A 24,739-nucleotide genomic window follows, 5' to 3' on the forward strand; every position below is an offset into this window, starting at 1 on the left:
GTTTTAATAAGTAGGTATGATATGACAGACAATAGAAGCATATGAATCCATCTGCCTAAAAGGTCAGGTGGCCCTTCCACAGCCTGGATTATTAGAGGATGTTCAGAAGAACAGAAAGTAATTCCTTATGTTATACTAACGTTAACACTGACATCAGCCTAGTAATATTCAAAAATAGGTTGTTATTTGGTGGCAAGGCAGTTGTATAAGAGGGAGAGAGTTTTTCATGTTATGGAGTTTATTTAGCAATTGTAGTTGTTTGGATTTTATCCCATTTTTTCTGGCATACAGATATTAAAAATTAGCAGATACATGTAAACAAGCCACCCTTGATATGTAACATTACTTATATGTTTAGAATTTTCTAGATAACTTTCCCAGTGATGACATCATGTCATTTGTTGCAAGAATATTCCTGCTGTTCCAAATGATGACTGTATACCCACTGTTGGGCTATCTGGCACGAGTTCAGCTGTTAAGACAGTTTTTTGGAAATGCTTACCCAAGGTAAGAAGTCTGTTTCTTGACAATAGTTTTGCACGCTTTGCTTAACTGGCTTTCTGTTGTCAGAAATTTGGCTAGGTTTTTGGGGATTTTTTTTGTATATTAGGTACATTTCATAAGCTAGTTTCACAGAGTTTATAGAGTCTGGGTGAATAGGCACGCTAAACAAACTTGCCTGCAGATCAGGACTGGTACAGCTTGCCAGAGCAGAATAAGGGGGGGAATTCTATTAGTTTAGTTCTTCATTTTATCAATAAATAGTAGATTTTGTCAACACAGTTCCTTTGTTTTACACAATTATACAGCGAAAGAAAAGTTGTACAGGAAAAAAAATTGTTTAGTCCAGAAATATTTCATGTAGCAATCCTTAAACTTTGAAAAACGAATACTCCATATACTAACCTTTCATGCCATCTTTGTTTTGATTGTGTGTGATTAGTAATCATCCCTCTGTTTTTAAACAGAGTGAATAGCTAAGTGAATTGTTAATTGTGCTATCTGGGCTGCTGCTATGCTTATAAAAATAGCTTTTCACATGCTAATTTCAGAAATGAGCCACACCCTTGCATTTGTACAATGTCTGTACTTCAGGGAAGAGCTGATGCAGATTTCAGTTTTAGTTTGGTTTTTAAAATAAAACCTAGGATATTTATATTTGAAGTACTGGAGTACTGAGAAGTTGCCGTTTATCTCCAAGTTTCTTATTTTGTATTGTGAATTACTGTTGACGGAGTAAAGGAAGAAAATCTCAGGAAGGAATGTGTATTTCCTCTGTGGCATCAGCAGTTCAGGTCTGCAGAGATGTTGTTCCAAGTTTCAGGTTTCTTCTGAGTCCTAAAATAGGTATGAGAAGTTCTAGAAACTGAATGCCTAAAATTAGGCAGTAAAATAAGTGCCTGCTTTTTTTGACTCTGAATTGTATGCAGTTCAACGTTGAGATTTTTAGGAACTGCTACAAGTTACTGTTGGAAACAAGGCCATTTATTTAAGTGCTAAAGATGGATTTCACAGCCACTGGGAAATAGTCTTGTCCTTTATATTATGTGGATATGCCTTTTCCTATCTCCTCCCTCTAGTTACTCACTGACCAGAATGGTTTCCATTTCCCTCATGGCCTCTCCTAGAACCTACAGCTGTATGCCAGTCTCTTCTCAGTTTAATTCCAGCTTGCTGTTTTAAGCCTTCATGGTATGATGAATTTGATGATGCAGATACTTGCTTGATTCTTGTCTCCAGGATGTCCTGTGGGTAGCTTCATTTTTAAATTTGTTTTTTTAAGACTCCTTGTAGTGAAATATTTAAAGCTTCTGAGAAGTCAAAAATGGCTTCTAGAAAGCTGTATAAGTCTGTCCAAGCTATAGTGATAAGGTAGCATATTCTGGCTGGTGGGTTGTCTCTTGCTCTCTAGTATCCCAGGTGTCTCAAACACGGTGTAGAAATCACTCAACCTTCAGGCTTTGGCTTCTGTGCATTTACAAGGTCAGCTCTTGTTTTTTCTATGCAGTGAAGACTTACTGAAGGCTGGTATCAAGCACAGGATGTGTCTCTGAGAGGAGAGTAAAGATTCACTACTTGATTGTGAAATGTGTCTTCATGACTGGTTCTCACCAGTCACCTAAGCTGACAAAGCTCATTTAGTAGCACTTTATCACCTCTCTAGGAAAAACATAGTATTTTTGTTTTTTTCCCAGAGCTGTTTTTGTAGGGAAATGTTTTTGCAAATATGAACATGTTGTTCTTACTGATGTAGGTTGATGTTTTACTGGAGAGCCTATTGATTCACTCTGAAGAATCTACCTGGAAATACTAAGTTCTGTGGCTCTTAGTGTAGGAAAATGAGCACTCTATTAATAGTTGAATATACTTGGCTTCTTTTCTCAAAATCCTCATTAATCAGGGCTAACAGCTCTTGGGCAATAAGAAGATTGACCTGCAGAGGTTCATGCTTTACCTCTTAGATGTCTGTATAAGGTGAATATACGGAGGAGAATATCCTGCGTCACATGCCTGGAAAAAATTTTTGTGTGAGTAGTGAACCAAAAGGATGAAAAGGAGGAAAAGAGCAGGATCTTGGCTACCTAGCCTCATATAACCCTGTGATTCTAAATCATGTATTTTTTCATAGGTCTATCTTTCTTATATTAAGTTTTCTTTGCAGCTGAGATAAATGTTATAAATTTGCCTTCTGAATATAATTGTCCAAACAAAACTAACAAAACCAACGAAGTCTAACAGAAACACCTTCTCCTTTGGTCCAAGTCTCCATTAGAAATTTTCCTATCTTCATTTTTAAGCTGTTGGTTGCTTCACATGCAAGCTCACTGATTTTAAAAGCCAGGCTTCTTCACATAAGCAGTTATTTTCATGTGCGGGTACTTGCTGCTGCTGTGGATGGAGTTAACAGATAGCTATTAAGTTATTAAATGGAGTACTTAGAATTTCAGATGGATGCAACTTAAAGCAAATAGCTTGATCTTGCACATGGTTACAGGGCTGCCAGATAGTGTTTATTTCCTGAGAGTGATTGCATTGCTCAGATCAATTTCATTCTCTGGGTTTTACCCCTTTTTCTTTATCTGTCACTGGTTATAATAAAGCACCAAGATATTAGTTTGCTGTTTTGCAGTTTATAGTCTTGATTTTTGATATAATCCAAGGCAAGTTCTACCAAAAGCAACATCATAGTACTTCTTTCTGGTAAACCATGGATTATAACTGGATTATAATGAGAAACTACATACTGATTTTTAAGGGACCTTTTATTGTGTGAAGACTTGATTTTTGTATCTTTTGTCTTGTGCTTTTAAGATACTCTGTAGTGCTATTTTCCTATAAGCAACTCTTAGCTGTGTGTACCTATAGTGTATCCTACTGACCCATAGTCTTGAGTGATGAAGTAGCTCAGCCTCTCCAAATTTAAAAGCTTAAACAGATAAGTTTTCTTCTCCCACGTTTCCCAATATACATAAGCTGAATAGTGGAGCTTGCTTATCTGGAAGGAAATGAGAGTCTTGTCTTCCAACAGTCAGGAAGAAAGCAAAAGCATCCTTGATTCTAAGAAGGAGGATTCTCCTTGCTCTTATGTACAAGTATCACTCACCTGTGTCTCTGCCTATCTTAAAATCAAATACACTTGCAGACATGCTAGACACAGAAGTCTTCTTACAGGTGTCATCACACAGAATTATAGAGTGGTTTGGATTGGAGAGGACCTTGAAGATCATGCCATGGGCAGGAACAGCTTTGACTAGACCAGGTTTCTCATACCCCCATCCAAACTGGCCTTGAATACTTCCAGAGGTGGGGCGTCCGTCGCTTTCCTGAGCAACCTGTTCCAGTGTATCATCACCATCACCCTTCCATATATTTAATCTAAATCTCCCTCTTTCAGTGTGTACCCATTTCTCCTTGTCCTGTCACTCTAGTTCCTGTTAGAGAATCCCTCTCCAGTTTCTCTGTAGGCCCCTTCAGGTACTGGAACCTGTCTATGAGGTCCCCACAAAACTTACTCTTCTCCAAGCTGAACTGCCCCAACTTTCTCAGCCAGTCTGTTTAGGCCAGATATTTCAGTCCTTTTGACTTCATGACTCTCCTCTGGACTTGTTCCAGTAGTTCTGTGTCTCTCCTATGTTGAGGACCCCAGAGCTGGATGCAGTGCTCCAGGTGGGATCTCAGCAGAGCAGAGCAGCACAATCCCCTCCCTCAATCTGCTGGCCAATGCTGCTTTGGATGCAGCCAGGATTCCCTTGGCTTTCTGGGCTGGGAGCACTCACTGCTGGCTCATGGTGAGTTTTCCATCAGCTACCACCCCCAAGTCCTTCCCCACAGGGCTGCTCTCAATCACTTCTGTGCCCAGCCTGTGGGTGTGTCTGGGATGGCCCCAGCACAGGTGCAGGACCTGCACTTGGCCTTGCTGAACTCCCTGGGGTTTGCATTGTCCCACCTCTCAAGCTGTCCAAATCCCTGTGGATGACATCCTTTCCCTACAGGATGTCCACTGCTTCATACACACCTTGGTGCAGTGGGTGCACCCAATCCACAAATCCTTCAGCCTTTCTCTGCTTCCTACAAAAGATTTAGAAATGAGAGACCACATCCCAATTTCTTCTTTTATTTTGAAAAATGTATGCTCATATACAGATTACGACAGAGAAAGTGATGTACTGGGACAAAACCCAAGGAACTGTTCATTCTCTCTGCTCTCCCTGGTGTTGTTTAGGAAGGCCAAAATTTTGTGTATTGGGTAATTGCTTTCTTTTCTAAAATGAGATATGTTTGTAATAGCGTCATTTAACAGCTGATTTAGGGCCAGATGCATGTGCTTTATCTCTTGTTTCTTACTTGACTCTGGATCTTCTTATACGTACAGAAAGCCTATTCTTTTTATTATTGTTACTGACTCTTGGCTACAGTGATATTTGTGACAGAGATTCCCTTGATTAATTATATGGTGTGCATAGAGTGCTTTCTACAGTCATTGGACAATTTTTGAAAACTTTTTAATATGTTTCCTGTTGTGAGAGGTTAAAGAAGCTGATAGACAAAAATCACTTGGCTTTCCTTAATGATTATCCTCCCTTTACTCCATGGTAGCCCAGCAGACCTGCCAGTTCTCCCACAGATGTATGTCTTCTGATGCAGTGAAATAAATTCTTCTATTTGCATGCATGTTTGCTTGTCTGCTCTTCATCTAACTTCTGCTAGATTCCTAAAGGTTGTGATTCATTGTCTTTTGACCAATGTCACTTGAGTGAGATTTCCAGGAAGAAAATGCATTTTTAGATACAGAAACCTCTCAAAATTTCTTACTTGGATGATCCTGATTTTCTTCTTTCCTTCATTTCCAGTTTCCCTTACTGTGTGTGTTCATCCTGTGATTCCGTGCTGAGTCCAGAACTTCTGAGAGAACTTAAAACTTGAGGGGATTTAAAATCAGTTTCTGTCTTTAAATTTCCTCTGTGTTTGATTTCACTGTTTTTGACATGATTCTTTGAGGCATCATTTGAGGATAACAAAGTTAATTAGATATATATGGTCCCTGCTGTTCAGTGACTTAACTGTAGCTACTATTTCCATGGGAGAGAGCTTGATGGTGCAAGCCATTTAATGATCTTCTGGTATACAAGGTCATTTCTCCACTCTGTGAATCTGAAAGGTTAACCTTGACAGGAGAGAAAAAAGCAAGACTTAGGGGAAAGCTTGCATTTTCTTTTAGTATTTTTTATTTTTCTCCTCTTCGTTATCATTTTTGTGGCATTGCAGGATTTTTGCAGGTGAGCAGTAATTCCCTTTATAGAAAAGAGCTAAAATCTTCATCTTCATCAGCCCAGCTGAGAGTATGGAGACTGAGGATAGAATATAAAAGACTTGCCATGGGTGTGCCTCCTTTTCGAATTACAGACTCCTTCAGGCAGCCCAACCTGTGCCTCAGAGTAGTGGCTCTAACCAGGCTGCCCAGGCAGACAGTCCAGACCTGGCATGGGCCACCCAACTCTACTGCTATTGACCATGAGGAAGAAAGTTACACCACTTAGAAAACACCTGTATGTGGGCAGGGTGTTTAGGCAAAAACAGGCTGAATATTTTCTAATCTCAGATGTCCTCTAAATGCTGTTCTTCCTATTATTGTAATAAGCAGTGGTATGGTTATGTCCCCTGCCTTCAAATGCTGTTTTCCTGACTGTCCTTTTGCAACGTGTGGTGAGCATTAATTTTACTGTAAGCTAGTGTCTGGCTAAACCTGAACAATTTAGAACTTGTTAAAATGTTACGGGCTATGAGAAATGCTTGTCCTGTCTGGAACACACCTGCATGGAACGCTAAAGTCTTTGGAGAAGTATTGTCTCAAATAATGTAGCTACTAGTAGCCCTAGGTATCAGACTTTATTCAGAAGGGTAGGGTTTTTTTTTCCTAAAGGGTAATGCATTTCTCTCCATCAAGATTGAGACATTTTCCCCGTCCTGGAGATGAGCTAAGCTGAGATGTGACTATCTGCCTAGGTAAAAGAAAGGGTTTGAAGGTTAAATACCTGTTGTCCTATGAGATGGTTACAGCTCAGGCTGTTTCTAAAGGTAGAGAAAGGAGCAGAGATGTTCCAGGGGAGGAATGCAGTGTAATCTTTCATACTGAAACAGATAGATGCAAAGCCTTTTCAGACCTTCTGATTTTGGTATTGTTCTTGAGGAATCTGATTAATTTCAGCAATGAAAACTGCAAAGCACTACTCTACAAGTACTGAATAGCTTTGGAGGTTTCAGCATTTAAGGACCATTTTTTTCAATTGAGCCAGAACATATTGTCCCCCCCTCAAAAAACGTTTCATTTCCCACCAAAATTTAAAATAATCTATATTTATTTTCTAAAAAACAATAGCGTTGAACAACAAAATCACGTCTTCAAAGCATGGCAGAATAAAATACTTTAGGGATTTTTCAGGTTTTGTGCTGAAATACTCCAAACTGACAAAAATTTGCAAAACATTTTTGAATTAGTAAGCCTGCACTGGTTTTAGTCAGTCTTGCTAAAAATACAATCTCAGCCAAAAAAGAATGGAAGTGCTGTCATTTTCTGCATCTATAAACTTTCTGTTTGAGTTGTGTGATAGCAAGATTTGCGATCTGCCACGTGTTTAAATTTAAACAGCTGCTACTACAGTCATCCATCTCTAAAGTACCCCTCTTTTACCACTGTTAAAATGTCATCTACAAAATTAAAGACATTTTTTCTGTCTTTTTGAAATCAGTTTTAAAGATTGAAGGTTAAAAACCGTCCATAGCTTAAGTTATTCCTTTGTGTTTTTAATTGCCTTCATTTCCCTGAACTTTAATGAGACTATTCCATGTCTCTGATCTTTCTTCCTAACTTGGAAACTGGCAGGCTATAACCATGGAAGCTGTTACTTTTAAAAAGTTTGTTAGTTAGTTATATCCTCCGTAATACACATACTTTCTACTGTGAAGAAAAAATTAGCCTTGGCTTACAGGTTTTGTATATTTTAGGAAATCATATCCTCCAGAAGAATAAACAAAACCTGTAAGTGTATATATGATTCCTCTGTGAGAATTTTTTTTTTCCCTTCATAGAAACAGCTGTGTTACCAAAATATCACAGGTTTTTATTATATTTCCTGACTTTACCTTATGCTAAAATATGCCAACATTTCATATTCTCGAAAGAAAAGTGATACTTTCCTGAGTCTCAGCTCTGTGCCTAACTGCACTGAATTTGTCTTATGCAGTAAAAGCTGTCTTTGCAGAAAACCAGAAAATCTCTGTTTTTCTCATCCTTAATGCAAATGGAAATTATTTGTAGAAACAAATCAGCAAAAAAATTCATAATAACATAAATAGGGCAGGAGCAAGGAAGTTCATTACAATTCATATACCATAAGACATCCAACACTTTAAATGCTTGTCCTCTATCAAAATGCAAATTGAGTTCAAATTTTAAGGTTTTATTTCCCCCCCTAATAATGTTTGTAATGTTTTCCACTTGATGCATCTTTGCCTTTCTTCTGGTTTCCATTAGTTCACTTTGAGCAATTCAGATCATTCTGTGAACAGGCTAATTCTTTCTTGTGGGAATTAAGTTACAGAGTATTGTTTCTTTGGTATTTGGATATCCATCTGAAGTACTTGAGAGCTGAGTACCACGTATGATGTTTTTCTTAAGAATTGCCAAATTACACATTCTTATTCTTTAAGAATATTTTGAGTCAAAATACTAGGTATTTAGAAATTGGCACTCTGAATATTCAGTAGATGGCATGTTTGATGTGAAATTAATTAGCTCTAATAAAGTGAGTCATGCAAATGAAAACATCATCAGTGTACCACTTAGAGTAAATGAAAGATGGTGGTGGTATTTTGTAATAAATGTAACAGATTTTAACACTCTTTCCTCACTTTCCCATAGCCTTTTCCATGTGCTTATCTTGAACCTAGCCATTGTAGGAGCTGGAGTAGCAATGGCAAGATTTTATCCAAATATAGGAGGTATCATAAGGTGAGTGTTGCTTGCTGTGAACTTCCCTGCGGTATTACTACATTTGTGTCTTCATGTTGAAAAGGAGTTTAATAATTGTACCTTTATATTTTGTGAAGCTTATGACTTCTTAAGTTGTAAATAATGATTTGGTGTGTAAACAATCAGCTTGCAAAGTTCTGACATCTGTTTTTGTGCCTCTGTGTCTGAGGTGGTTGAGTTTTACTGGAGCTGTATCTGAGGATCTTGTAACTCTACCCATAAAATAGTATGGTGCCAGAAGAAAAATTGCTTTGTCATTGTGTTCTTCTCTCAATTTTTTTTTAATGTTAAGACCTTTTGAAACTGGTTTGAAGGTCCATAATAAAAATCTGGGAAAGCAAGTAACTTTAAAGGGAAAAGTGGCATCAAATTGTGCCTCTAAGTGATATCTTAAATTTACTATGTTGATGAAAAGGTAGGATTTATATAATAGAAAATATTAGGGGAAATAATGAGTCTTATTTTACTATGTTTGACGTCAACATGTTTGTATGCGTTGTCATTTATTCTTGGTTTGCATCTTTCCTAAAGCAACCAGGAGAGGGTGGTGTTTAAAAACACGGAAATCTGCAATTCTAAAACCAGAATGACAGGTTTAGGTCTGACCAAAGTAGCAAAATAACTTACTTTTGCTCAGTGGCTGATCTTTGAAGGTTTTCTCCATTTCCTCTTTTTCTACTACCTCTCCTTGTAGTAAGATTTTTTGTATTTCAGCAATAGACATGGTCTAGTTAATCATTGTCATCGACTCAGAATAATAAAATGGACCTTGAGGTTGGAAGGGACCTTGAAGGTCATCTTCTTCCAACCTCCTGCCATGGGCAAGGAACACCTTCTACTAGACCAGAGCTGGGGCTCAAAGCCCTATCCTACCCAGCCTTGAACATTTCCAGGGACAGGATATCAACAGCTTTCCTGGGCAGCCTATTCCAATGTCTCAGCACCCTGACAGGAAAAAATTTCTTCCTGATACCTAATTTGGTTAAACATTGTGCAGTACATGTCTCTATTTGCAAGCTGGTGCTTATCTCTTCTAATGTGTCTGTATTGTACATAGTAGCCAAACGTGTTGAACAGTGGATTTCCAGCAGATAAATTGTCTTTTTACAGTCTTAACTTGCGTTGTTTGAAAGCTAGACTGATCTTTCCTCAGAAAAGAATGTTTAAATATATGAAACAAAATATGTTGTTACTTAACTGCATTTGGCTGCTTAGTAGGTGAAAATAATGAGAACATTTTTGTAAGCAAGAGAGAGGTTAGAAAAAGAGCAGTTAAATGTTTCTCATGCTGTGGTTGATCATGTTAGAAGGGCATGTTGTTCCTTTTGGGTCTGGAGAATGATTTGCTAGAAGGTCATTAAATAAATTAAAATAAGAGTTGCAGATTCAGGAACGCTTCAATATTCAAATGCTTTAATATTTGTTCTCAGATGGCTGGGATACAATGAAGTTTGCAGTTCTGACAGTAAAGGATGTGCAACAGGGGATGCACCGTCTAGTCTCCTTCTGTTGCATGTTGACAAATTTCCCCAAAGAAAGTAGAAACATCAAGTCTAAGGAAGGGATTTGGTCCCCAACAGTATCACAGGGTGTAACTGAAAGGACAGAGCCATGTCAGAGTGAAGGTACAAGCAAGCAGGAGGCTGGACAACACAGGCTGTGATGATTAAATGCTAGTGAAAGAGATAGGGATCAGCAAGGAACAAAAATTGTTGTTTAACAATTGCAGAAAATCAATATTCATGCAGATTGTTCATTGGTTTAGTGAGGTTAAATGACAACAAGAAATAAGAATAGATGCAAATTTTTATTTTTTTTTTTCCTTTTTTCTTCCCCTCTTCCCTCTCTTTCCTCAGATATTCAGGAGCAACGTGTGGTCTGGCCTTTGTATTCATGTATCCATCACTCATCTACATGATCTCCCTGCACCGTGCTGGGCAGCTGACATGGCCTGTCTTGATCATTCACATCTTTATAATCCTCCTTGGACTGGCTAATCTGATTGCACAATTCCTATTGTGAAAACTCCCCCTTCTCTCGTGGCTGTCACAAGTGGTACTGCGATATTTGGCAACAGCCTTGAGCAACACTGTGAAGCATGAGAACCATCCTCAATATGAGGATCTTGAGAAGAGCTGCACCTTTGAAACAAATTCTTAACACATCATTCAAGTGCTTTACAAGTGTGATGTCTTGCTTCTCTGAAAAACAACTTTATGAGAAGTGAAATTATTCAGATTTGCGTGATACAATTCTCCTGGTTTTGTTGAAGATACATTAAAAATTAATGAAGCTCAATTATGTTAATTTTTTACAACACATTTCTCCAAACAAAGCTTCCAGCCTCAAGCTGTGGAAGTCTTTCCTCCAAATGAACTGTCCCTACCTTGATTAGCAGATATGCTTTCTCAGTATTGTTCAGTGACTCTTTGAAATGCTCTTTTGTTGCAGTTATTTTCCTGATTTCTTTGGAAAATGAAGGATTTATTGTCCTTCCTCTTTTTTTTGGGGTTAATTTATAGTCACTTGGGTCAAAATGCACTCTTAATTTTGAATACGCTATTAAAATTGTTTTGGCAATATTTTTCCTCTAGGAGATTCCAACAAAGAGAAACAATAAACTCATGTTTCAGTGTTTTATTCAGAACCAATATGTACACAAGTTATTTGTGATCTTACAATACAAAAAAGCCAGGAGGATAAAAAAATCAGAACAAGACAATTAAAATTAGTATTCCAGGCTTGACCTCAGTTCAACTCTGTTACTGGGCTATTATGTGCTCTGAAACTGTCTTGTCTGGAGTTGCATGTGGTTTTTATGGATGCATGCTGTACACAGCATTTGTTCATCAGAGGCCTGCCCTTGTAGGGTCTTCCTCTGGTGGTCTCTCACTTTCCCACTGCGTTACTCTAGACGTTTTGGATGTGAGCAGATAGACAAAGCCAGCCGTCTTCAGAACTGTGGAACTTAAGATTTAAATAAGAATTAAGTTTTAAATAATTTTTAACAGAAGCTAGAAGAATCTGTGAAGATTTTGTTGTGGGGATTTTTTTTTAACTTTCTGTTTACGAATTAAGAGGGTGTATAAGGATATAGACATCTTCCTTCATCTACGTGCTCTAACTCTTGTGTCTTAACCCAAAACATGCATTAAGTTTCCAGACTCTAGTGGAATATCATTTTTTGGCTGGAGAGAGAGTAGAAACTCCTCTTTGTGCAGAATTTCAGTGCATTAAAATAATAAACAAATGTACAATAATTTAAAGAAACCTCTGAGCAAGACTAAATTCCAAAGTAAGTAAAAGAGGAAAATAGTTGTAGTGGTGCAATGTTTGTGAAGTAGGAGTTGGGAAAGATAATTACATTGCAGGGTAATAGTTCATATTTTCATCAGAAAAACTGTGAAAAACATAACCTAGGTTATTACCTTGCTCCTCTGGGAAATTATGTGAATTTTTTTAGTAATGATGTAAATCCATTTGTTTTACTTAGACTCCTCAAACTGTAAAGGACACTCACTTTCCTAAATATTCTTTGATTTGTATGAAATAAAATATTATATGAGTTTGGAATACTGTCTGCAGAATACAATTTCCAATTGTTCTTTTCTTGTGAAACTTTCTGTGCCTCTAAATCAGAATTGTTCTATATCAGAGAGAAGTATCTGTGCCATCCTGGTAATTTTCTCCTGGGTAGACTTTCACAAGAGAAGTACTTGAAAAGGAAAGGACAAAAGATAGAGATTTCCTAGCATTGTTGGCTTATTCACATAAATAAGCTCTTGTGCTTATTTACTATAGGTTCAGTGTTTAATTGAGGTGCAAACCCTGAGTAGTGCAGGTGATTAAATTTTATTATATCCTTCCATATTTCATTTGTATGTGATTCCATTATTCCATCCTTGTCATTGAAGCTGATAGTGAAATACCCATTGATTTTAGCAGAATTAAATTCTGTTAGCATCTAGTAGTCAAGAGAAATTCCTAAGAAAGACAGAATTCATGGTGAAATGTCCTAATTGCATCTTCTCTATGTCTCTTTTGACTGAGTCAAAATTTAGAAGGAAATTATTCAGAACATTTATAAAAGACTGTTTTAGCTCTGTGTTACAGAGATAGATTCTTGCTGCACTGTTTATTTATACAAGCCTTATAAACTTTTATTTGAATTACAAACCAGTAAGCATTAGAGTGTTAGCAAATATTTCATTGCACTGTCGTCTCCTGAAGCACACTTTCTTATAAGAAAGTATTTTTTTGGTTTTACTGCATGAATTTGAGATTTTTCACAGGCATAAGAAGCAAGTCAGGAGTGTGTAAGTAGATTGGCATTTTCAGGGATTCTCTTCTTTGTCAGCATCCTAAGTTAAATAACATTTTAAAATTTAAGTTGCTTTTAGGGCAACTAAAATGCCCTAAAAGACCAGACATAGATAGCAGTGTCTTTTTTTGTGCAAGTACAAAATGTAGTTCTTTACAAACACACATTTCATCTGCAGTGTTGGCCAGCTAATTTCAGTTCCTTAGGTTCTGTGTTCCAGGATATCATCATGTGGCTTATCAAAGCAAAGAAAGTAATATATTGACTCAGTGGTGTATTGTGAAATTGTCATTTATTACCTCTCACAGAAGAAAAATAATTTCTGCTGGAAATTCTGTATTCTTTTACACTTGAACTTCGCTGAAGTAAGCTGTGAGATGAAACACTTCCAGCTCTGGGCATTGACTAAGAATCTAAGGTTTTCTTCCTAAAGCTCCTTGTTTGGCACCATCCCTAACTCACTGCACTCTGACAATCCAGCCCTCCATATTATGTGATAACTCAGTGATGCAAACTGGAATTTTTGCTGCATGAGGTTTGAGCAGCTGCAGTAGATCCTCTGTGCTGATACCATCATGCTAAAATCCAGATCTCAGGATACATAAGGTGTTAACCCAGCATGACCTTCAGACATTGCCAAAGCATAAGTAGCCAGGGGAATTCCCAGGAAGCTCCCAGAACAGTTGTGGACATGCCTGTGTGGTGAATCTGTGGACCTAACTTCTGTAGGTTATTACACGCTTTGAGCACTGATGCCAAGGGATTAGTGTTTCAGTGGGAGCGTTGTGATGAGCAGAATTAGTTGTATTTTCTAAAGACAAGGAAAGATGCTATGGCTTATAAGTCTGTCTTCTCTGATGGCATGAGGAAGCACTACCTTCCCTATATGCTTGTACTAATCTCATTGCCTGCTCTGTAATGGCCTGACATAATTTTGTGATGTTACTGTGGCCCAGATTCTTCCTTTCAGCTTCTAGTGGTCTTCGTAATTTCTCCTATGCTTACTGGCTCTCAGTTTTCCTTTGTTCTAGTCTCTCACAGCTGCATCTGTTCCTACAAATAATTTTTTCCTATTCTGTCTGGATTGGCACTGTAATGCTAATGTATTAAATCATGTAGTTCAAATGACCTGTGCAGCAAATCTGAGCATTTGGGATTCAAACATTGCATCATGTAAACAGAGGGTCTTGGGGAGAATATTTTATGTAACATTGCCTGTTTTCTTAGGGGTTCAGCCTTTCCAAGGCCTTGTGCAAAAATGTGTGAAGATAATGGCATTTGGTTGCAACACTGAACTCTTTGTCATGTTGATAGCTTGTCTGACCAACCTCCAGGCTGCTCCCTTCTCCACCAGGCTTCTGCACAAGGATAGTTTTCTGTTTACGTGCTCATGGAACCTTTTTTTCCACAGTCAGCTTGAGTTGGTTCCCCATTATTGCTCTAACGTGGCATTTCCCAGCTCTGAGTGCTTGACCCTGCGCAAGTGTTAATGAACATGCAAGGGCATGTAGTCAGCCCTAAGGCTGATTAAAGCTTTTGTAGAATTTACTAAACAAAGTTTATACCCGTCCATCCTTCCATGGATGTCTGGAAAGCTGAGAGGCAGCTGTAGTGTATCTGCTGAGTGAGTTACATCACAGCTGAAGCTGTGATGGGAAGGAGAAGAGACTTTCTGGAATACTGAGACAATCAAAGCTAGGATGTACAGTCTGCACTATGGGAAGTCCTAGAGACTCCTGTGTACAGGAGCCAGACTGATGCTGCAGTCTCCAAGTTCTGCAGTGAAATGGTAGTGAGAGAGATGGTAGTCTCTGGAAACTGCTTTTGTCTTACAGAATATTGGGCTTCAGAGGACAGCTGCACTAAATATCTGTAACCTTTATAAACAAATATGAAGATATCTGCCTGAGGAAAAATTAATAACGGGAAAAGATTAGTGCTTTACTAGTACTGCTACCAGCAAATAATGGGTACTGCTACCAGCAAAACAGTGTCTCTCTTTCCTTCAGCTGGAAACAAGAATTAATTCCTGTGGGCAGGTCACAAAATCTGGGGGCTGTTTTTAGTAAAAAATATGCTATTTTAGTAGAGTTTTCAATAACTTCTTAAGAGGAAGTAAAATACTAATGATAGACAAAGCATTGAGATGTTTGGTTTAGCTCATTGTACTGTGCTTAATATGGGAATACAAAGTAAGCTTTTTCCTCTGAGTTGATTCTATGAGATTCTGTGAGATTGGAACCATGATCAGTGTATTTAGTTCCTTTGCACTTGAGAGCACCTTTAAACTGCTCTTGGAAAGGAGCAGGACTCAACTTGCCAGATCATTGCTACCTCTGCCTCCTGTAATTTCAGATGGTGGAACCAGTGCCACGTAACTGTTGCTCTGTGGTTTGTATTTCCAAATGCTAGATGATCCAAGAGAGGGAGGAAGGGTCTCTTTCTCTTTTTTCCAATTTACCTAATTATGGCTTTTCTTATATACCTCCTTTTTGTAATCCTGAAATAGATTAAACAGCCCAGATGAAAAATGAAGTTTTTTTTTGTCATATCTCAGTATGTTTGTACTGCAGCTTGGCTAAAGCTCATTGAATTATTTCCAATTCCCCAAAATCCGTTTAAAAACTGCTGTCCATGTGTTTCTTTTCATCATTGTTTGAATGGCCTTTTTTTCCAATTCTGTGAACATTGTTAACTTCTGACATTTCATTAAACTGTTAGAGGAAGTTAAGATTAGTCAGGTCAATTCAAATCAACACAACAAAGTCATTCAGCTGCAATAGGAGGGGAGGAGAAATGCCTACACGTTTGAGTACCAGGCAAGATACCAAGATACCAAATGACACACCAAAGAAAGACATTGTCCCCTCTGCCCATTTGGCTTCTTCTTTAGGGCAAAAGAAGATTGATTTACAAAATTACCACAGGGTATTCAAATTACAGGCCCATCATGGGAAGAGAGGGAATGCTGCTGTTTTTTATTTATCTCTTCAGTGAGTTTTTTGGGGTTTTTTTTTGTTTCGATTTGGTTTTTTTGTATAATAGAAACCCAAGTTAGCCTAAGCAAACTCTTGTACATCCCTTCACCCTCCAGCATAAGAGTTCAAGGGATCTAGCTGGTACAGAGTGGCAGAGACAGTGAAGATGATTTCCAGGAACACTTTGTGCTGGCTTTGTGTGTTTAGAATTTGGAAGAGTTCATGGCTGTTCTGCATTTCCTCTCCTATAGAGGTGTAACACTCTTCACTAGGGAAGGCTGAATTTCACCTACCCTGTCGGCCATCCTTGGGCCTGAGGGGGAGGATTTGCATGACTAAAGTCCTTTGTTATGGAAATATAGCTGCTATTTGGGGTACAGCCAGATTCACAACAATAGGCAAAAGATCATATCCTGCCTTTGTGAAACTTGCCATAAGCAGATTACTCTTAACTGGTGTTCCTAAAACTAGATTTACTAAGCCTTTGAAATAATTCCAGCGTTTCTGATGGCAGGGTTGGCTCAGGTTCAAGTGTCATTTTGTCTGTCCTCTTAATACTGTATACCAAAGGAGTGCAAGGTTAGGGGTAAACTCTATAGCCAAAACTCCAGCTAATTGTGATTTCTTCTCTGAATAATTAGTTGTGGTATCAAAGATGTAACAAAATTTGCTATTCTTAATGCAGGGACAGGAAGGTTTTGCATTTTTTTAAATGAACTGATCCGGCCTAAAACAATCTTGGTCTATAAAAAATAGAAAAATATGAGTTGCAATTGGATGAACTGTTCCTGCTTCTACTCTGACAGAAGGAAACAAATTTAGTTAAAGAATAGCAGAAGGGGACAGTTTTTGCTTTTTGAGTGCACATGTTTATACTACTTTCTGCAGGCATCACTTACCCCATTGTAGCAGTTGCAGTAAGTGATGGGCTAGAGCTCCTCCAGAAAGAAACTGTTACCTAAAGGTGCATGTTTTTTCATTCCTTTCCTGTCGGTTTTCATAGATAAGTCATGCACCAATGAACCCCTTTCAGACAGGTTTATTCACCTGATTTGCACCTTGGTAATAAATTGCCATTTAGTGGCATCAAAGGAGAGTGTACATGACCACAGGCTTCCACACTTTCCTTGAGAGCTTAGGAGACTGTCCCATTTCATTCCACAATCTCCGTCTGCACTGGAATGTCTGAGGACAAACCAAGTAAATTTCAACCATGGAGTAAAATTGTGAAAAACCTGGCTTCTACAGTTTTATTGTGAGGGAACCACATCGTTTTCTTTAACACATGACTGAGTCTTTTACCTTCATCCCACGTGTTTATACAGAGAAAATCAGGCCATTGGACTGCAGACTGTTTAAACATTGCATATGCTTCTCTGTGTACCCTGTCTAAAACAGGTCTCATAAAAAATAATTTGATAAAATTATGTTCTCTGTTGAATCAGGGATAGAAACACATCAACTTCACTTTATCCAGTGAAGTGTCTGGAAAAGAATCACATGGTAAGATCCATATGAAAGACAACTACAAAAAAAGAAGCTTTAAAAGTCATCAAAATGCACATAAACAAGATTTTCTGGCAAGGGCAGTCTAGAGCTCTGGCTTACTTGGGATGCTTGCCATCAATAGGAATCTTTCCCTTTGCTTTCAGTGGGCACTGGTTCAGCCCTTGGAGAAGTTGCTTTGAAAAGATTTTGGCAGTTAAGGGAAGATTCCATCAGAAACAGCAGGACTTCACTTTCCACGCAAGGATCTGGGTCTACTTCAGCAGCTGTTACTCAGATGCAGTTGGACCTGCATCACCATTTGCATGCTGTATGGTTGAGTGTAAAATAATAAATTTACTTTTTTAAAAGCTCATTGAAATGGTGAGCATCAAAGTAAAACACAGGACATAAATGTGAAGTGCAATTTTTTTTTTTTTTTTTTTTTTTTTTTTTTTTTTTTTTTTTTTTTTTTTTTTTTTTTTTTTTTTGTTGGGGTTGTAAGGGTGCTGTTTAGTTTGGTTTTGGTTTTTTTTCATGCACTGATAACTCATACAGGAGTACACCTTTGAACTACCCTCAGCTCATTATGTCATTCCAGGGTGAATCTTGGTTTGTTGTTTTGAGCCTTTGGACAAAATATTACTCAGACTCTGGGATTTGTGTGTCGTTGCATTGTGGGTCCCTGTGTACTTGCTCTTTGCATGTTGGTTATTTGTCAGTAGTATTTCTCTGTGGAGTATTTTATAGCACTTGAACCACATGGAAAGTATGCACTAAGCTTAACTGCTAAATTTGGTGAATAATCTGTTGTGTGTAGATGCTGTCATGTATTTCTGGGGAAGAAAAAACCCACTAAGGCCACTCTGTCCTCTTCAAAAACACTTAAAAGGAATGGTCACAGAGCTTTAAAAGATCTTCCCTCTTCTACGTGCTGTGTGAGTTTCCATGCGATTCACTACCTTCATTACTGACTAGAGCCACAAACCCCAAGCCAACAGACAGCTGGAGAGAAGCTGTGAATTTTCTGACCACGTTTATTTTAAAATGTTTAGCCAAAGTATATATGAAGTCATGGAAGACTCAGAACTCCATTTTCTGCTGTTTCTTTCTCCATAAGCCCCATCACTTGTTCATTATATCACGGTCCATTTTAGACTCACTAGTCCAGTTTTGTTTACCCTCACTGCCAGCTGTCCCCATTCTGACACTCCTGATGACAGTTCTTCAGCAGCTGAATGGACAGTTGTGCAGCCCATCAGAGCTCTCAGAGGAGCCACTGACCTGCACAACTAAAGTAGAAAGTCTCTTTGGGGAATCTAAAAACATTCTGGTGCTGATCCATTTTGGAGAGGGCACCACTGACAAACAACATGCACAATAACATCACCTATCTAGTGTTGCTTGAACCCCTGAGGTGCTCTTTGGTCATGAAGTTTGCCATGCTGGGCTGTGATCAGTTGCTTCCTGTGGTCACCTTGATATCCAGTCCACCAAGAGAATGAGTCTGTGGTGGCAGTCAGTTTGGCAGCCTGGTTCTCAGGAACAGTGAAATGTCCTGGTTCTAACTCGGGATATTGAGCTCATGTTGTATCCTGGCCTGAACAAATGCAAGAGGGGCATTTCCCACTGCCAATAGCGGGGTGGGAGCATCATGGGTGAACAAAGCTGGACATAACACAGCTACAGCCATGGCTGCTCCAGGCTGTACCCAGGTTCTGGACACTCACACCTGAGGGAGGTGCCTTCCAGCTGCCAAATAGATAATCCTCACTAAAATGGGTGCAACTGTATTGGTTGCTTTGCTGTTCTCACTTTGGAGACTTCCAAAGGGGATAAAATGCCTTACTGAGCACACCAAAGCTGTAGAAGAAATAATAGAAAATTAATAGAAAGGAAGCATACTAGCAAAAGCTACCTCGGGACATGTGCAGTTCCAGCCAAAAACCTTGAGGTGCAAAGACAGAGAAAAACATTGCATCAGTGTTTCCATCTTCACAAGAACATCAGTGAGATGCTTCCAAATTTCACCAAGCTCTCATCAGCCAGATGTTCAAAAGCAGTCAGCCAGTCACTACAATATTTCTGTGGAGTGAGGTTAGAACTGTAGAGATGTAAGTGAATGACCTCAGCAAAGGAGAGCTGGATTTCTTAAAAAACCTGCAAGTGGGGCAGTCAAACATGCAAGTACATCACACAATGCACTCATGTTGCTGAGGCAAAAGCCTACCCAGTCTCTTAATGGCTCCACATTAGACTATAAACCTTACGGAACAAATGGAGTATGTTACATAGAACACTGTAGGCAGTATGATACGAAAAGTCATTCTCCCTAATAAATTATTTCTACAGCTTTAAACGTTTGGATCCTCAACAATATGTATTTTTATTTGCTAATATTAAATTAATCCCTCTTGGAGGAGATAGATTCTGTTGGCTGGAACTCCTTACAACTTTTAAGGCAAACATAACACTAAATAAACGGAAACAATTTGAACTTTGTAGACTTTTTATGCTATGAAACAGTTATTACAGAAAAGGCATTTAAGAGTGAGGGTTTTTTGCCTTCAAGAATTTTGGAGTAGTCCTTCATTTTAAGTTTCAAGATGACTAAATAGTTCCAGTAATTTCTGATCTCCCTGCCAGTTTATTATTAGTGCAACTGGCTACAAACCAGCTGACTGATGTCAGTCTCATAATAAAGAATGACAAAGCTGGACAAGGGTCCCATGAGAAACCAAAGAAGGATCAAACACAATTGTAAACCTGTGCAAAAGGCTATAAGGTCTCTGACAACTGTTTTACCATTTTTTATAGCACTATTTATTCTACAGCTCTTATTTATTTTCTTTTCTGGGGTATTTGCATGTTGCATTATTCTCTGTTTTTTTATTTGGCTGTTTGGGTTTTTTTAATGGCAGGTAATGGAGTACACAAATATTCTTATGTAATGTGAGTGCATAACTCTTTATTTAATAAGACTCATGAATATATCTAACAAGGCAGAGCATCTCTAATTATTTGCTGTGTTGTTAGCTATCCTCTTAGGTGTGTGTCTTGCAGTTGTTTAAGTTAATTGTAATTGTGAAGCAAAGTCATCTTTTCCAAGGCTGCAACAGCAATTTTCCCAGTTATTGTGTGCATTGGAGTATGGCTGCACACACCCAGAGATCTCCAGACATCAATAAACCTTATGGATCCTGTTTCTGCAGAAACAGAAACTAACCATTAGTATAAAAGCCCCCCATGTCTTTCCTTCATATTTCAGTATCTCTACTCGCAACTTAGCCTGTCTGATTTAATACTAGATTTTTGAGGATGGTGTTATAGAAAGGTCATTGCAAAAAAAAAAAAAAAAGAACAGTTGTAAGAAGTTACCTGAATCATTCAAGGCAGGACTAAACCAGATTATTACAGATTTCTCAGCTCTAGGTTAAAAAAGACGATAGATATAGGTCCCTCTTCAGTACTGTGTTTAATTTTTACTGCCCTGCCATTCAGGATAGGTTCTTGGAGGGAGAATTGTATCTCCGGTGGAAATCATCATTGCTAAAAAATGAATTCTGATCTAGCCAGTAATAATGCTGCAGAAAAGGAAATACTGCAGGAAATGTTGTAGGGAGTTACCTTTGTCAGAGCTGCAAGGACATGACATGTCACTCTTCTCCTTATAGGCAAGAAATGTTGTTTTCCGTATTTACATCTGAACTCCATTCAGGGATCAAACCATATTTATTGGAGCTGTCCCTGGGATCCAGTACAACTTACCCTGCAAATCAGTAAATCTCCACAAAAGACATCTAGACTTCCACATGCAACAACAACAACAAAAAGGGCGTGATGGGGGGCTGGGGGAGGGGGTTGAGGGAAGCATTTTGAAGAAAATTTGGGTCTCAACAATTGCTTTTATCTCATTTTCCATTGACTGAACTGTATCTTTACTGTCATCTCTGCTAGTCCTCTAGCAGTGATAAAAAGTTTCCAGCCTTCAGGCAATATGAATATGTAAAGCATTCAAGCAGATTCAAATACCATCTTGCCTCAATGCAAATCTACAAAGGTGTTTTCAAGCATACAATGGGCAACACCTAACCTTTAAAAAATTCACTCTTTTTCAGGAAACAGGTAATGTGCTCTGGGAAAAATCCAAACTTGACTCCTTCAAGCCAGACTGTCAATTCAAACAAATTGCCTTTAGGATAAAATTTTTTAATTTCCAGATTTCTACATGGTATGAAACATTTACAGAGCGCAAAAGTTTTACTATGAAGGCACAAAAAGCTTTGTGACTTTATTTGTTCAAGGGATCCACCAGTGTGTTAAGAGGAAAGAAAAACAAAATACAGCTTCTGCTATTCTTCCTCTATATTTTTTGATGGCATCTAAAGATTAGAGAAGACTCCTATTACAGGATTCAGGGTTCTTACTTTTTGCATTTTAAACAGATAGGACCAGGATCACTTAAGTCCAGGCTCAATGCTGTTAATTGTTCATTATTATTACCCTCTCCTGTAGTTCATTTACAAGCTGTAGTAAACGCCTACATAGGTCAAGATGTTCCAAAGGCTGAAGGGCATCTCTTCAGCAGTAAGACCCAGTATAGAAAAAAGAGAACAGAGAGAAATCATCATGGAGGAGGATTAATCCAGGTTTTGTGGAGTAGACAAGTTGTATTGTTCCCTGGCATCACTGAATCCCTTCATATTTATATGGTAAAGGCCAGTACTTGTCATTCTCTCCACTTAAACTTTCCTTCTCATGTCTCCACATGGTTTCCTGTGCTTCATAAGAGCTTGTCAAACACATGGTGCAAGGAGAGTCCATGGGAAAGGACATGTAGCATTTAGACATAATATCATTATTAGGTATTAGGTCCTGAAACAAAGAGAAAATATATCAAGTAATGCTCTCTTCCAGCTTCCCATTCTCTTCCTAACTTAGAGTCCATCTTCCCAGAGAAGAATGTTAATCCAACTGAAAATTGTTGTAATCAGATGGAAGGGCACAGAAATGTAGACAGTAAGTGTCCACCTTCAGACACCATCACTGTGTCAGAGATTAATTAGGCTCTGCTGTCTGTAAAAGGATCCTGAGGAATACAAGGAATTGGGACATTTGTTTCACATCTGTTTGCAATGACAGAAGCACTGGCTGCACAGTGGTTGGCTGACTCTGAATTGGGGCAGTGGTTCTATAGTGACTCAGGGAAGTGTGCCAGCAGCACCACTGAACGTGCATTACATGTAATACAGCAGGAAATTTGGACAGCAGCTTGTTATAACACTGTTTTGGAAGTGTGTGAGTCACTGTGTTTCTGGAATCTGGATCTTTCTCAGCATGTTTCTGTGTTAGATATCCTGTCATGTCATTTGAGAAAGCCTGAAGGGCTGAAGCTGAGTTAGTTTATCCAGGATCTTCATATTGGAATACTCTACTCCATTTCCATCACCTTTCTTCCTGTTTCTGAAAAAACAGAATGCATCCGGTATTTTATTCCCCCATGAAATATTCTTTAAAAAACTTTGGAATTTGCATTAATTTCCTTTCAAATTTGAGCTACCCACTGAGCCTTTTACCTCTGACTGACTACTCATTCAGAGAAGTGCTTTCAGATGAAGCTTTCAGATGAAGCTCCACCACTTCTCACTCCACACCACCATGTGTACAGTACTCCTTGACTGTTCTATTTCAAAATGTTTCTTGCAAGACTGGACACTGATACTGATAAAATCACATATGAGCTCTGCATGCACCAAGCATGCCAGGAGATGATTCTGCATTTCCTTTGCTTTCTTTCTGTTCCTCCACTGTTTCTGTCTCCAGAGGTGCACATCTGTCACAGGAGCCTTAGGATTCAGGCAGGACTCTGCACTGATGGCAGAATGTTCCTCTCTCTAACAGATGCCATAACCTTGACAACACCTTAGGGGTTTTTCTAGTGTTAAAATCTAGCACCAAACTGAATTATTCTTCTCTTGTCAACCTATGAAAATACGTTTGTTTAATCTGCTAAATATAGATATACACATATGCACACAGTCTTTCCTACTCTACCTGCTCTACTTACCTTCACCCCAACCCCCATTTAAATATAGTGTATTCCAAATTATAAAAGTACAAGAAAAATCAATGTGGTTGTCCAGACAAATTGGAAGGTTCCTATCTTGCAAACAATTACATGTGTTGTATTGGATTAAGCATTTGAGCAAACAAGCCTCAGTAAAGATGAGTAACACTTAGGAAGGCTCTCAGATGAAGACTGATAAGTCTGTGATGGTGTCAGTGCTAAGTCTTATTCACAAAATCTTCTAAATGCCTAACAGACCTTTTAGATATCAGCACTTTGGTGTATTCACAATGTCTGGGACCCAGCCCTCCAGTGTATGCAGTCATCCCTGGGGTCATGAGAGTGCTCAGAGCCTACCTCACAGGTGAGAACAAGGGAGATGCAAAAAACCCTGAGTTTCTCCAGACTTTGTCTCTTACTGATGTGGTTGAGCAGGAATAGCCAGAGCTGTCCACAGCCAGGAAGCAGACAGGTCTGGCCCACGTCCACCAGGACTCGAATGGAAGATGGGAGGTTTGGGAAACTGAGTTCTGCCTTCTTTTCCATAACACATGTGGAGCAGACTTACAGTGAAAGATACAATCTATCAGAGGTCTTCCTAATCACCAGCCTTACAGAACCAATTCTGTCAGTTGTCTTTACATGTGACGAAGTCAAAGATGGTGTGGAAGTGATGCCTGATATCTAAACAGGACTGGTTTGGGTTTTTAAAAAATTTTATAAAACACGTTAGCACTTTTCAAACAAAGACAGTACAAATGACTTGATAGAATACAAGCTATTCCATGAAGATCCTTGGCAGATATAATCTTAAAATTGCATTCCATGTCACTTTTTAACTGTGTAATGGGTTTTATAGACCTGCCTTTTTATGCTCTAACTAGGCACCCTCCCACTTCTTCCTACTGCTTTCCTATTACATTTTATTAAGCCGAGAAACACAGTGTAAAACACCACACAGAATTGATATCGATTCACAGTTACAAAATTTTTTAAGAGTAAAGGTAAGAGTAATAAAAATCATGCTCAGTCCTGAGTACTTCTGCCAGCCTGCTGTGGCTGCTCCAGTGTAAGTTAATTTATCACAAACTTCATGGACTCTTAAGCAAAACAAAGTTCAAGTTCACAGAAAATTACTGCAGCACATACCTCTACCAGCTGCTGAGTCTGGGATGGGATGCTCCCCATTTGCCTATTTTTATCAAATTCAAGGTCATTTTATTGCTTTATTTCTGTCGTGTCTTAATTGCTTTAGCCATAGAAAGTATGTACCGTGTGTGTGTAGCCTGATAACAGATTATAATTTGTGAATTTAATAATTTTAATAATAACAACACCAACAAGGTTGTTAGAGAACT

General features: G+C 38.5%; 1 protein-coding gene across 5 annotated transcripts in view; it reads left to right on the forward strand.

Moving 5' to 3' along the window:
* SLC38A9 (solute carrier family 38 member 9) overlaps window positions 1-12,106 on the forward strand; it is a 46,202-nt gene extending 34,096 nt beyond the window's left edge. For all 5 annotated transcript variants that reach the window (XM_056513504.1, XM_056513503.1, XM_056513501.1 and 2 more), the window contains 3 exons: window positions 359-507; window positions 8,420-8,509; window positions 10,387-12,106. In XM_056513504.1, the coding sequence (XP_056369479.1) occupies window positions 359-507; window positions 8,420-8,509; window positions 10,387-10,552 (405 nt within the window). In that variant the 3' untranslated portion in view covers window positions 10,553-12,106. The remainder of the gene's footprint in view (window positions 1-358; window positions 508-8,419; window positions 8,510-10,386) is intronic.
* Window positions 12,107-24,739: the final 12,633 nt, after the last annotated feature.

The sequence above is a fragment of the Oenanthe melanoleuca genome, chromosome Z (genome assembly GCF_029582105.1).
Source record: "Oenanthe melanoleuca isolate GR-GAL-2019-014 chromosome Z, OMel1.0, whole genome shotgun sequence".
NCBI lineage: Eukaryota > Metazoa > Chordata > Aves > Passeriformes > Muscicapidae > Oenanthe > Oenanthe melanoleuca.